Source organism: Cygnus olor, chromosome 5, assembly GCF_009769625.2.
Source record: "Cygnus olor isolate bCygOlo1 chromosome 5, bCygOlo1.pri.v2, whole genome shotgun sequence".
Classification (NCBI taxonomy): Eukaryota; Metazoa; Chordata; class Aves; order Anseriformes; family Anatidae; genus Cygnus; species Cygnus olor.
Window position 1 is genome coordinate 58197960 of NC_049173.1, and position 14955 is coordinate 58212914.

The window sequence follows — 14955 nt, forward strand, 5'->3', positions numbered from 1 at the left end:
TACTAACACCAGCTTGTACTGCTCATTACAATGTTTCTAGGTTCATGCTATGCCTGGCTGTATTTGCTCTGAGTACAGCTGAACTTTTTATTCTTATCGTCATCAAAAGTCTGCTGTAAAGTCAATTAGTAATTACTTAGTTATAAATGACAGAGGAGGGAAACACAAGTCTCTAGAGCCGTTAACTGGGTGGCCTTACTTTGTTGTTCATGTTGGGCTGTGAGACAACAGTTTCTGGGTGGGCAGAAATACAGTGGATTTTCTCTCTGATCTTTTCTTTCATTTTATGGCAACTCTGCAGAACACACATACTGTGTAACACAGCAGCAGCAGGTAGAGCAACTGAGTCCCTTAAATCCACCTGTCACAGCTCACCTATTGAAAGGCTATCCTGCCTTTGAAGAGGTTTGGGAAGAACAGTACCATTCTGTAAAAAAAAAAAAAAAAGTCAATTTTGAATCCAGTCTGGAAAGAAAACAACTGGACAGGAGTTGAAGAAAGATTCTCTCCAACAACTTTTTGCTTGTAAATGCTCAAATTCTAAATATAAACAGATGAACAAAAAAAAAAAAAAAAAAAAAAAACAACTTTTTACAGGTTTAAGTGGTTATTTAAAGCTTTCTTTTAGGCATCGCTAACATCATCACAATTTGAAAACAGCATTGGTATTATAGACCTAAGGCACTTAGTGGTAAGCTTGTGTTCTATTATTATTACTGTTCTAAGAACTCCAGAACTGTAGGGTGTGTTGTCACTATGTAGCCATAGCACAAACCACATTCGAATTCCTTACCTTCTCCACAGGAAGATCCATTGTCCTGCGCACGTCACAGTACAGAGTTTACAAAACAAGAACAGAGACTTCCGACACTCGTTCTTTGTAGAAGAACAGGTTTTCAAAGTTTGCTTTATTTAGTCAACAACAGCTTCGGCAGCACTCGTGTTGGCCATGACAGCATCCTCGCGAGGAAACTCGCGGAAAAAATATTGGATATACGTGTACATTTACCCCCCGGGCTCCCCTCGCCTGGCTGACCACCTCATCCCCCGCCTCGCCCCAACCTCGCGGCGCCTCACCTCACCGGGGTTGCCAGCCCTCGCTCCCCGAGGGCTGTCCCCGGCCGCGATCCCCTCGCCCAGCCGCACGCAGGGCGGCCCCGCTGGCGATGGAGCTCAGAAGCCGCGGCCAGCGGGACGGGCGCCGCCCGGCTCCCCTCAGCCCAACGGCCGCGCCTCGCGCCCGGACCCGCAGCACGCGCCGAAGGCGGGAAAGGCGCGAGCGCCGCGCGCCCACGTGCCGGCCTCCCGTTCCCTTCCCGCTCCGCCGGAGGGCGCCGCCGTGCCCGCGCCCGGCCGGAAGCGCCGCTCCGAGCCCTTCGTCCGCTCTGTGGTGAGGCGGCGCCGGATGGCCACTGCCGGCAGAGCTACGGCCGCGGGGGTCCAGGCGCAGAGGCGGCGGAGGGCGCACGGCCAGGTAACGGGGGCCGGCTGAGCGGGACGCGGGACACGGCACGGCGCTGCTGGAGCCAACGGGGGTGCTGCCCGCGGCTTGGGTACTGCCAGAACCGGTGCCTGCCGAGGAGAGCACCGTAGCAGTGACTTTCTGTTTCACAGGAAATAGGCTGGCGTTATGTAGTTAGAGCAGCTGCCAAGAATTCGGCCTTCTGATGCGCCTGCAAGTTTTGAGAATTTAGAGTTACTGTTATATTTATCTAGTGTGCTTCTTCATCGGCGCACCCACCCGCCAGAGCAGGACTCAGCCACAAGCACACATCTCGGCATTTGAAGCGAGTTTCGTGCACGGCCTACAGCAGACCTCTTTGAGTCAAGTTAGTTGGTATTGGCTGAATCACTGCTAGAAATAAAATGTTACCTCAGCTGTAAGGAACACTGTTCATACGTGTGACCGAGTACTGTAGTCTGAAAGACAAGCAGCGTGTGTTTAATGGTAAAAGAGAAAGAGCAGTTCAGAGTTTAGCTGGTTTACTAACACGGTAAAGTTTGTCAGATGGTTTTCTGACAGAGAGAGAAACAAAGTCACTCAAAGGCAGCACCACAGTGGAAGCTCATAAGTAGGCACAGGCAGTGGAACATTTATGTGGTCACAGACTGGTGCGCTGAGAACCAGGCACCGAGAAAAAAGTTCTTAACACTTCACTCACGTACACTCCTTGTCCTCTACCTGTAGCATTCAGTGCAGGTCTGAAGAGCCGTGCAAGGCCTAAACTTGAAGACAACGTCTTTGTTAATTGACTTAGAATACAGAAATTACGGCAAAGATGAGTTCAGATAAGCTAGCAATTTAGGACTGGGCTAGTTGTAGTCCTTATAAACACAGAGTTTCAGCTTTGACCTGAGAAATCAATATTAAATAAGCCTTAATTATTAACTTCTTGACTTACATCTTTCTGTACAGATAAAGTGCAAAAAAAAAACTAACCTTGTTTTCTTTTCAGAATGATACTTTTTTTTCTTCTCATACTCAGGTGTTTTAACGTTGTGCCTCCCCATTCAGGACTCTTAGTGCCTCTGTTGTTCTTGCTGTAGATCTGAAAGCACAAGCATTCGTAACAGTAGGCTGAGACACATTGTTTAAAAATAATTTTTATACTCTGCTCCATCTTGAACAAGATACAAAACTATTCCTTAAAACAAGCTGACTGGTCTAAGTATAGCCACGCATGTTGTTTATATTTGGAACAGGTGAATCACTCAACAGTAGCACGTCCTGTGCAAAACCTTTAAATTGCTGTGCATACATGGAAACGTGTTGTGTAACTGCTTCGAATATATGCACCTAGTTAAAAGAAACTAAAGCATTACAATCAAGGGGATTTCTGCTGCAAAAATGCCCAAGGCAGTGACCTTGAGTGTTCCCTAAGGCCGATTAACTTCTTGTTGCTCTGTGATAAGCTTTTGCACTAAAGCTGCCATGTTCATATTTCTTTATACTGGTTAAATTTACACATTTCATGTCATTAGGTTGTGTGTGATGCTACTTGCTTTTATTTTATTGCAAGTAGCATCCCGGTCTATCTTTTTCTGTTAGACAACTGGCTGATACCTTCGTTGATTAAAAAGATGTTAGAACAAATAACTATGCTTTTTCATGTCTCTGATTTGTCTTTGCAGAGTAGCGTGTAGGTGAACATTAATATCCTAGTTAGGTCATAGTCACTTTAAGGTTTTCAGAGGTTTTGGAAAGCAAATTAATTCCTTTCTTTGGGTAGAATTTTTTTCCCATTTTATTATGGTAGAAAATAGCACAAGATTGGCTCAGGCTCTCATTTTTAGGGCTAGCACTGGACTAGCAACAAGCTTTGGCATGGGCAAAACCACTGCAATAGCTAGCTTTATTTTTTGCAATTGTTTTTGTGTTCGAGTAACTTTAAATGACTGCTCAGTATTTACACAGAACTCAGGTGGAAAGAGCTGCATGCAAAGGCCAAATGACCAGAACAACTGCACACATGCAGAGCTACTGCTCTTCACATATACCATGGGCTGATGTTTCTTGGAAAGGCTCAGGGGCACTCTGTATGCATTGACGTGCTCCTGTTCAGGCCTTCCTTTGCTCCCCGAGAGTATATGAGACGAGCACATGAGGAAGAGCTGCTGGATGTAAAGTGCTAACTGACATCAGAGCCTGTGCAGCGGCTTTTTTTCCCTAGAAACCACTCGGAAACCAGAAGGGTGAATTGTGCAGCCATCAGCCCTCTCCTCCTGTGGGCCATCTTAGCAGCTCTCCTTGCCCAGCTGGGAGGGTGCCAAGAGGGGGCCCTCCAGGAGACTGGTGACAGGAGCAGGCTGCTGTCTGAGCAATTTGTCCACCTTACGCCTCCCTTCCAGATTGCCTTTGAGAAAGTGATGCTGCTACTAGCGTAAACATTCTGAATCAATACTTACAACGGCTGGAAAAAATTGCCTCTGAAGGGAGTATAAAATGCATGGCTTAATTCTAAAATTACATTCAGTGTATTTTCAGTCTTATCTAGACTGGAAGGCTATAGTATAATTTCTTTAAATGTATTTTAAGCTACTTAAACCTAGTCTGTCAAGCTTACAGATAAGGGTTTGCAGCACAAATCTGATTGATTTTAATGCTTTCTCTAGGGTGATCTTCATAGAAACTACTAGAGACTTCAGAGAACTCATTTTAGGCAAAATAAGTGAAATAAGTTGTTCTGATAAACTAAAATGGATCCTTGTTCAGTTGGAGTTCAGCTTCAAGCTACCAATGAATGTCATAAGACCTATTATACCCGTCACACTGGCTTCAAGACTAAGCAAGATATATCTTCGTCTGATCTACTGTTACTTCAGCTTAGGACTGGAATGTCCCTTTCAGAGAACAACACTATCTGCTTCCATCACGCAAAAATTTATATTGAAAGATTTGAAGACTTGCAAAAATCATGTTGTGATCCCTTTAATATGCACAGAAAGCTATCAAAGAAAAACTTGCGTGCAATTGACTTAGATGACGCAACTTTTCTAAGTGCCAAGTTTGGAAGACAGTTTGTACCTGGCTGGAAGCTTTGTCCTAAATGCATGCAGGTAATAAATGGAAGCGTGGATGTCGAATCTGAAGAGCGCCAAAGAAGAAAACTTGATTCGGACGTATGTATATGGATCAGTTTACCCACTCCCTCTAAATTCTGAAAACTATTGGAACTGGGCTTCATTCAGTGCTACATAAGGAAACTTTTTTTTTAATAGAAATATATTTTCTATTAGTGTGTAGGGTGTAGTCTTTTTGATGCATGGGAATTTACTGTATTTAATCCTTTACTTGGAGGACTGCTCAGTGAAATGAGTGCATACACACATTCCACTTTTTTTTTTTATCTTAAAAATCCTCTTCCCTAATTAAATATTATGGCTGTTATAATTAAAGTAACTACGTGTACTAGGGTGACTTACTCCTTTAAGATTATGTAAGTACCAGACTGCTGCTAGTATTTTAAGCTGTTACTCAAGCCTTGCAAAAAGCAAGCTCATGTGCTTAAAACTAAACACTGCAAAAGGTTGCTTCTAAGGGTGTTGAGATAAACTTTTTTTTTTAGTCTCTTCAGTTTTAAAAACATCTACTGTCTCTAGCAGTTCATTATCAAGTGGACCTGCTTTGAGGTGAATTAAGTGTACTCTGGTGTGGTGTCTGAATGGCGAAGGCCACGGTGTTTGTTCAGGGGCAGTAATGAACTGGTGTGGGAGGGTGATGCCTTAAGTACTGAAATCAGAATACAGCTTGTATGTTTTTGGATGCTTTGTTCAAGAAGTTCACGGGTGTGGGAAACAAAATCAGCAAGAGTTCATCCTCATATGCCCTATAGTAAAATAGGATTGCATTTGAGGAGCAGCTACCCAACTATATTTTTCAATATGCCTATCAGCATGATTAGGACACTGATGGCAGGGGGAGGGGGGGGGGGGTGAAATGTGAAAATATTGATTAAAACTGTACTATAAAGCTTGTGTTATTGCTTCTTAAGACTGGTACAGTTCTCCACTATAACACTTACGACTTAAGTCTTCTCCAGTGCTTAGCATTGAGGTCAACAGTTTACCAAGTTATTGCAGTATTCTGGTTTGACTGGATATTTTCTCATGAATTTAGATTTGTTTTCATAATGAAGTAAGATTTTCTGTCTCTGTTCAGGGGCGTACAGCTAAGGCTCTGAAGTCTCTTCAGTTTGCTAATCCAGGGCGGCAGACTGAATTCACTCCTGAGACCAGTAAGAGGGAAAAAAGAAGGCTGCAATCAAAAAATACATCATTTAATTCAGACAGGTGAGCAGCTTCCTGTATTTACGTTATCATCAGCTTTCTCTTAGAAATAAAAAATTTGATAGTTGGTGTCCCTATAACACTAACATATTCTGTATAGAGGATGTTTTGCTTGTCTGTGCATTGCTTTTGTTTTGAGGGTGTTCAAGGTTACTCATTGATGTAAACAAAACAAGGTAAAGTGATAGCAGACAGTCCATATTTCAGATGCTTAAAATCCAAACAGGTTAGGTGTGTTAGGTGTGACAATACGACATGGATAATAGATGAAGCTATTAATTTATGCATAAAATTCTGATAATAAATTAAACTTGAATACAGTAAGGTCGAGTATACTTGAAATAATGGAGTTGTCATATTTCAATAAACTCAGTAACTACACTTCAAAAGTGTGCAAGTCAGATCCTTACGTTTAATTAAGGGAGATTTTCACATCATTTGAAAGGTAATAAAAAGTTAACCTCATAAACATTCTTAAGTGTTATTCCTAATAAATATTTGAAGTATTGAAGAAGTAAAAGCTTCCTGTTCCTGAAATTAGTTCAGAAGCACTATACTGGAAATACAATATAAAGCTGGGAAACATTGTCGAGTACATTAACATCTTAAATTAATGCAGTGTTAAAATGAACACCTTCAAAAAAGCAAACTTCTGTCCACATCTGTTAGCTGCTTGGCATCAAAATGTGTGGATCTTTTTTAACAAGGAAATAAGTGTTGTTTTTCATCATACAGGCAAGTTATACCAGCCAAGAGTAAGGTCTACGATAGCCAGGGACTACTGCTTTACAGTGGGATGGACCTCTGTGACTGTCTTGATGAAGATTGCCTGGGGTGTTTCTATGCTTGCCCAAAGTGTGGTTCCAATAAGTGTGGAGCTGAATGTCGCTGTGACCGCAAGTGGCTATATGAGCAGATTGAGATTGAAGGAGGAGAAATCATTCGAAATAAGCACGTTGGTTAGTGCATATGCTCTTTTTTTTTTTAGCCTGCATGTATGATGTTCCATGCTTAAACACATTAATTTTTTTATGAAATCCACTGGAATTTATCACGATCTACATGATTAATGTGCTTTCACATTCAGTCCCAGTATGATTATGAAAATTTTCTTAATCATACTACTTGTTACTGCACTTCATTCTACCTTGTACTGTCTTGTTAGTCATTTAAGTTCTCATTGAACAGTCTTGCACTATAATAAAATATAAAGGTGCTATTTTCTTGTGACGTATTAGCCACTCACCATTACTTCCTATACTGCTTTTGCCATCTCCCTGTATCCCTCATTTTTCTGAATCTCATTGTTTGGAATCATTTTGTGAAACTCCCCTATTTTAAGTTATCAGCGAAGTTATATCCAGTATTAATAAAGCTCTCTCCAGTATTAATAGTGAATACTACATCTTCTATAGATTTATCCCAGCTACATCTGAAAGTCAGTCATTTCCATTTGACTTAATTCAAAGGTATTTAGAAGTACAGATCCCATCCGAGTTACTGGGATCTGTGATCAAGTTATCCTTATGAATGTAAGAGCCTCACTGTTAAAGTGTTACTTTTCAATGCCTTGACAGCTTAATATGTCAAAGTATTTCATTGTGGTACTGTTTATTTCAATTGTTACACAGAAACCAATTTTGCTGTATTTGTAATCAGTCTATAATTGGACTGGACTGATACTTCAACAGCCCTCTCCTCTTTTTTCTTTTTGCTTGTTTTTAAGGTAAAGGTTTACATGCAGCTGAAATGAATTCAAGTATCTGTTCCCAAACTAAGAATATCCAGACTGCTACAAAAAACAGTTGAAATTTTTTGGTCCATACAGCGTTTATCCTCAGAAACCTTAAATCTTGCAAAGTTACAAGATGTATGGAAGTGAAATTTTGTAATTGAAATATTAGTTGACATTTAATGTGTTACTCCCTGGTGTTTGTGTTACGTGCTGGATGAACTTTATACTTCTGTGGCAGACTTGGAAGATCTGCATGTTTGTTGCGTCAGATTTATTCAAGAATACTCTTAACTGTTGCTTTCTTAAGGCTTTTATGTGGTAAAGTTACATAATCTTGCTATTTGTTTTTGTTTTCTGCTAAGTGTCACAAAGGTTGTCACCCCAAAATCCAAAGTTATGCTTTGAGTTCTACTGACATCTGCTGGTCCTAGTGAAGTATTGTTTTGTACTGCATTTGTTAGGTCTGCTTAGAAAATAAATAGACTTCTTTTTTTGATCAGAACAAACAATGCATGCTTGTCTCATTAGCCTTGGTTTCCAGCCACATTTATCACAAGAATCATCATGCAGATTTCTTTACTCTTCTCTAGGTAGCAACACCACAAACAAGTAATATCTGTGGCTTCCATTACATGCAAATAGCATTTAATACAATTCACTTTGTTGACTACAGAACATGCTTATCCTAACAGCAGTTAAAATCACACGCTTGATCCATATTTGCAACTGTTACAGCTTGTAAACAACAATTTTGTATTAGATGAAAATACTAATATATACCTCCGTGAAAGAAAAGGAGGGGGAGAAAGCCAGTTCAATCTTGTAAGCTTGATAGTGGTGTCTTTTTTTTTTTTATTTTTAAATCTGACCAGAATCAGCAGTACCCGTTCTTAACAAGCTTCCATTTGTTGAATAAAACTTATTAACACCTAATCCCACGCTTGGGCTTCGAATTCAGTGGCTGTTGAATTTCATTGAAGTGAAAGGCTTTTAAGTCCACCCATAGCTTAAATTGTCCAGAGCATCCCATTATTAGAACTTTTTTTCTGCATCTCCATTAAGTCTCTGAAAAGCTAATACAGTCAGTCTCTCACTTTACACTAGTAATGTTGACTTTCCCAAATAAATCACTCAAGTTCTTCTCTAACAAATTGTTTAGAGCTGCAGTTTGACAGAAAACCTGTAGTAAGTACTGAGCACTGTTGATTGCTGCAGAAGCTATAGGAGGCATTGGGTTTTTCCTGTATAAAGTTTTTTAGTGTTGGCTGTTCAGTTGCCCTACTTACATATTTTGGACTCTCAGTTACGGAGTATTTCTTTCGCAAGCCTAGCGTTCAGCATAATATTGAGTTGAATATTATGTCTTTATACACTACCATGTCCCCCTGCTGTGTGCATCTGTTAGAGACATACTGTTACAAGTCAAATTTTACCCTCCTACCAGATTTAGAACTTACAGCCATGAATTTCTGACTTGCCTGGATGATTTTATGAAGTTAAACACCGCAGAAAGTTATTCCAACAGCCTAACACAGAAATTTTATTGCGATCTAAAAGTAACGTTCCCAATAACTTACATCATCTTTCAGAAGTACTCCAACTAAGCCTATCAAACAGTATGTTCTATTGAATATAGCCAAAAGAAACAACTGCTTTCCGTAAAAGGCACAGTTCATAATTTTGCTATAACCATTTGCAGCTCTGCATGCATTAAAGAGAAAGGCCAACTGCAGATATACCCCAGTTACTGTTAAAACTTCTGCCCTTGGGTATTAATTGCAAAAATTAATGCCTAAACAAACTTCACATATTCAAGAGACAGAAGTCAGTGACAACAGAATAATCTGTTTTATGAATAATGCATGTCCCATTGATCAATTTGATTTTATTAAACAGAAGCTCCAGATATGTGATCTCAAGTACAGTGCTAAATACTGTTTTGGTTTGTTTCTCACAGCAAAATTCACATCAAATTTAGAACATGAGCAAGGTGAACATGTAATCATCACCTATATTAATAGTTACAGAAAAAGCTGATGTTACAAGCTTAATACTTCAGTTGTTCTGGACACACTTTCAGTTTTCTTTGATCTTTGATTACTTTCATGAAGTGAGACTGACTAAAACCAAGCCTATGAGACAGACAAAATGGGGGGGGTCTTTCAGCTAGCTTTCTCAGGAGAAATCTTTTATTGGAAAAACTAAATATTTCTGCTTGAATGGGGTTTAAATGAGTATGCAAACAAGGACAGGCTCAGGGCTTTAGTGTTGTCTAATGTGAGGGAGAAGGGATGGAGAAAAAGCAGAAAGCTGAGTTCAGGTGACAACTTTAGACCTATTTGAATGTTCTTTTCAGTCTAGGTACTATCAATATTAGCCAGAAAAGACCAATAGACAACTGCACAAGAGCAAATGCTGAAATCCTAAAGTGACATAACTACAGAGAAGTTAAATGGTCAGGTGCACACCTGTCTTATACGACAAAAACAGCTACTACTTACCGTGCTAGAATCAGCATTAAAGCCTTTGAGTTCCTCTAGTCTCATGAAAAAACAAGCATAGCTTCCAGTTTCAGTTTGTTTCCCACTAATTTTAGGGGGTTGCATTTTTAGTCTTATTTATGTCAATAGATACAGAGTTTCAGCATATTTCAACTAATTTCTCAATAGAATGGAGGATGTACAGACATGTAGTAACTCCCATTTAACATCTTTCCCCCGATAGTCCAGATACTATTCCCCAATAATTCTTCAAGCAAACAGTTCTAAAGTTTTATTCACATTCATACTGACTTCTAATCAGTTAATATCGTCATGACAACAGTGTTTCTTTATTTAAATTGGTTAACCACTTCTCTCCAACTTTAAGTTATACACGCTTTTAAATCCCACTAATAGTAGAGGAACAGTTTATTAAAAGAACTGTACTTGTATTTAAAGATCTTCAGTTGCATCTCAGACTACCCAAGTGAAAGCCCTGCCCAAACTATTCTTATGTTCATTCATTGGCTGTAATTAAATTTCAAATTAACAGCTCTCCTCCAAGCACATATTAAGAATTCTGTAGGTAGGTGTGAACGACTGTGATTAAGCTGTCCAGTTCACTCTTTGTAGGGGTTCTGTTCGGAACTTACTATCCTGCTTTAAAAGAACACTTTTCAAAGAGCATTTGAAAAGTTCCTCACATCCAGCAGAGGGCATCAGCTCACTGCAAACCTGACGGTTCACTTCTGGTGCGATGCAGAGGTGTAGCCCCTGCCTTTGGGGCAGAGAGGATTTCCTTGTTGGACAGATTCTGGCATCAAGCCCTAGACAAGAGATGCACAACCTCCACATCTGTGAGGCTGAAATATAGCAGACTCAAGCACAAGATCAGCACTTAATAAGAGAAATGGATGTTCTCATGGTCTTTATAAAAGCTTCTCCCCCACACCTATTTATCTTGCTGACTGTTAGGTCTTTCAGTAGAGATCACAACTCTTTACAGATACGTTTCTTAATTTACAATGTTCACTATGAAAACTTGACTAAAAGCTTCTATCTCACCACGCTCTTAGAAATCCAGTGCTAGGTATCTGAGAAGCCCATTCATAGCAGGGTTCTGCACTCACTTGCAAAAAAGGAGACTCTCCAGCATTCACCCTGTTGCTGCTTCCAGTATGCAGCATGCAGCTGAAGAACTGCACACGCTCTATTTCTCAGACAAATGTTTGTACTCCAGTGCAGTATTTTACTATGAAATACTAATTCACTCTGACCAATGGGAAAGCTATAGCCACCCAAGCCTCCAGAATGTCCCAACCCCAACACAGTCCTCCTAACACACTGTGCATGTCACCTCATTTTACCCCTTTATCTGCTTCTTCACGTTTCATCAGGAGTTAGTGGCCATACCATGCATGCAAGAATATCGAGGGCAGCCTCCAGGTAGGCTGTGCATCTCTTCCCATAGTGGCCTTTCTGTGCTCTGCCCTATTATATCTCCCCAAGCTCACACATCTGTAGGAGATACTATTGATAGAGTAGCAACATGAGCAGCCAGAAGTACTGCATCAGCTGTTGTAGGCCAGAGTAGAGCAAGATAACAGGGGCACCTAGGACAGGAAAAAAATTCTCTGGATCTCCTGTGAAGCAGTGAGAAAACTGCCCTAATTCTTGTCTTCTTCCCCCAGCTCCCTTTGACAGCCCTGCACATGGGCTCACCACCAAGTTCAATCTGTCTAGTACACTGAATGACCTGCCCTTCTAGTTAGTGCACCATTAACAAGCTCAGTTCTCCATCTCACCCACAGATGACAGCACTGCTGCCTCTAACCTCCAGAGAGTAAACAGGGAAAGGGATTTAGCATCGATGCTGAGCCCAGGCTGCAACCAGATGCAAAAGCAATTCCCTTCAGTCATCTTCTGATTTTCTTTGTTATTCTTTATTTGTTCTTGCATTTTAATTAATAGCAGTACTAACTTTAAGTTGTTCATTTTAGCTACTAAGTTAATAGCATGAAGCAGAAAACATCAATTTACGTATCAAAAAAACAAGATCAAAATAGTTGCAGCATGCACCAGCTAAGTAATCCAGGTTAGCCACTTACCAGAATCTTTACAACTTTAGAACTTCTGAAAGATAAGTCACTAGAAATTCAAAGATCCTACTCAATTCACAGCCCTTCAGGCCTCACCAGTCTTCTAATAAACTGGATTTAATGATCAAAATACACTCTCCACAGCCCAGTCCAGATAGAGAAGAAACAAACATCGTAATCTAATGTATATAGAGACTCTACAGAGCTATTCCATTAACACAACCGCTCTGCTTAAAGGTAAAAAAAACAGACGTTAGAGACTTCCAGTAGTATAATAAACTCCCTAACTTGAGTATTTTTTGTTGGAGTACCTGACAGTCCAGATGTAGTCAAGAAAATGAATTTCTCTCCCTACTTCATCTGTTTTCTACTGCAAATTTGAAGGACCAAAAAGAAAAAAAGCCCACAAAAATAACAAACAAACAAAAAAGTCAGACAAATGAAGCAACCCCCACCACAAGGAAACCTCTAACCTGCTCCTTCTGTTTTATAACATCTTATTGCTCTGGCAGGTGATTCCCTTGGGAGTTTCCAATCACGTGGGCTGAATCCTACCAGCTGACCTCAATGTTGCTAGAATCTTTCTCCTGACAATCAGCTCTCCTTAACAGTTAACCTTATTAATCAGAGTGATTATACTTCAGGTTACTTTTCAGTTACTATCTTTGTGCCACTTCCTGGGAGTTTGAGCTCAATCTAAGAAAAGAGAAAATCAGCATTACTAAGTCTGTTAAATACACTTATGTAGTATGCGTAACCTCATGCCAGACTCCTAAATTGTACAGGCTCCATCAAGCTACAGCCATGGTGTTCCATCAAGCCCACTTGTCTATATATTTCTCTGGCAATAGCGAGTTTTGCAGTGAGCTCACATCAACAGTCCTATTGACTTCAGTGAAATTACTCACGTGGGTAGGCAGGCTAAGCAGATAGATCCGTTCTACACCAGTGAAAAAGTGTTTATACGGCCCATTGGAGTTCAGCGTCAGGCCTGGGGACAGGGACAAGACCACCAAACACAGCAAGGTAGAACAGATAGCCTTTCGTGTGCTTTGTTGTGGATGTAGCCGTAATAAACTAGCTGTGCCAACTACCTCTGGTTTATGACTCCCCCATGTTAATTTCTTGTCTGTGAGCTGCTGACTCTCCAAAGTAAAACATTGGGCTGGATCTGTTTTGGAGCAAATGAGAATGGAGGGCCGCTGACAAAGGAAATCCATCATAAAAATCACCGCAGAAGATGTCTGCATCTTCTCCTCCTCCAGGTGTGATTGAACTGCAGCATCCAGCTTTTCATGCATGCACCCACCTCCCAGCTGGGTACCTCTCCCAAAATGGGGTGATACCCCGAGCCACGGTTTTTCATGTATGTGGTTTATCCAGCCAGACTAGTTGGAGCACACCTCACAGAAATACCAAGCACAAATTATGCGGTGTAAGTTGCCACTGATCAGAGTAGATTTGCTTGGATCTTCCGGAGAGGGGTTGAGAAGGAAGATGTGAAGATGCTTTTCTATAGCATAGGGTATGACTGAAGGGAACCTGTGTTTCATCGACTTTTATTGACCCTAGCAATTATTCAGTGGTGAACAGTAAGGTCAGAAATTATCCTTCTGCATCTTCTGCTTCAATGTAATCTGAAAGGGCCATTTATCACACAATTACAGCTGGTAGCTGCTTTGATATTTTGATACCAACATGTGCAACAGCCAGCTCTCCTGAAGGGCTGGAGCTGTGACTCTTCTCCCTCTCACATCCTTTCTCTTCTCTGACTGCTAATTTCACAACTGGGTTTCTTTTTAAGCTGAATTGAAAACCTTTGCCTAGTTGATGATGCTTCTCACATGTCAGAAATTGCTACTGACATTTCAATTTTGCTTTATTTTTCCCCTTTCTTTGATAGTATTACAGAGAACATTTATATTTGAATAAAAAGCAAATAACGCATGTCAGAGTACGCATCAGGGAACGTCAAATTGTTTTTTTTCCAATTACCATTCTATTTCAAATAGGGTAATGCAATTAAAGTATAATTGCTAGAAGTGCAAAGCCAAGGTTATGATCAGAAGTGGTTACCCTTTCACTTTTAAGTCCTGTCTTACTAAATAAACCATTCCTGAGGGGCAAGTTGCTCCACATATCTGCAAGTATCCAGAAGCAGCCAACTGTTTGGCACTACCAGTGGAGCGACTACGCGTGTAATAACTACCATCTCACGAAAGAAAGACAAATATAGGTGGCTTTACCACTGATCAGCAACGTTCACATTGCATCCCAAGCTGCCTGCCAGACCAAGCCCCTGTCTTTTCTGATGGCAGGCTCCTGGCCAACCCCCTTCGACAACTAGCTGGAGCCATTGGGACCAGCCAAGGGAGGGATTTCGGGGTAGGGACTTCACCTCCGTGGTTCAGCTTCATCATGGGAGAGGTGTTGTGTGAGTCAGAGGTTTTCAAAAATTCAAGATTCTTTTCGCAGAGTTGCTTTAGTTCAGAGTTCAGAGTTTAGTTCAGAGTTGTTTTTTTTTTTTATGGAGGGAAATGCAGCGCTGCTGTGTCCGGCTCGTCTCAGGGTCTGTCTGATGGCAGGCTGGCAGCAGCAGGAGTCAAGCTGAGCGAACTGCAGGGAGCTAAAAATGATTTTCACATGACATGAACATCCATCATTAACTAGCATGAAGCATTAATTAGCTTTGCCCTTTGTCTGTCCCCATGTCATTCATTGCTGGTGCCTAGAACACTACAAGGCATGCTGATGGTAGAAAATAAGATTTTTTCTGTTGGGCACAGAGGAAGCAAACGGGAGAACTGAAAGCTGCCTGTGACTATTCGAGAAGTCGTTTCAATGGTGAGGGTGC

General features: G+C 40.8%; 1 protein-coding gene across 2 annotated transcripts; it reads left to right on the forward strand.

Moving 5' to 3' along the window:
• The first annotated feature begins 1821 nt into the window (after nt 1–1821).
• LOC121070787 (ADP ribosylation factor like GTPase 14 effector protein) lies at nt 1822–8028 on the forward strand. Of its 2 annotated transcripts, XM_040558409.1 has the most exons (5): nt 1822–1948; nt 4114–4620; nt 5660–5790; nt 6523–6746; nt 7514–8028. In XM_040558409.1, the coding sequence occupies exons 2-5, from the start codon at nt 4198–4200 to the stop codon at nt 7594–7596; spliced, it is 861 nt and encodes a 286-aa protein (XP_040414343.1). In that variant the 5' UTR covers nt 1822–1948; nt 4114–4197; the 3' UTR covers nt 7597–8028. The 2 variants fall into 2 exon arrangements, with proteins under 2 accessions (XP_040414343.1, XP_040414344.1); XM_040558410.1 differs by having other exon boundaries at nt 6523–8028.
• The last annotated feature ends 6927 nt before the right edge of the window (nt 8029–14955 follow it).

Excerpts from the sequence above, each read along its gene's own strand:
- LOC121070787 (XM_040558409.1), top strand. The coding sequence starts at position 4,198 with ATGGATCCTTGTTCAGTTGGAGTTCAGCTTCAAGCTACCAATGAATGT. Across the intron at positions 5,791-6,522 it reads ACATCATTTAATTCAGACAG|GCAAGTTATACCAGCCAAGA; the intron begins GTGAGCAGCTTC and ends TTCATCATACAG. Across the intron at positions 6,747-7,513 it reads CATTCGAAATAAGCACGTTG|GTAAAGGTTTACATGCAGCT; the intron begins GTTAGTGCATAT and ends CTTGTTTTTAAG.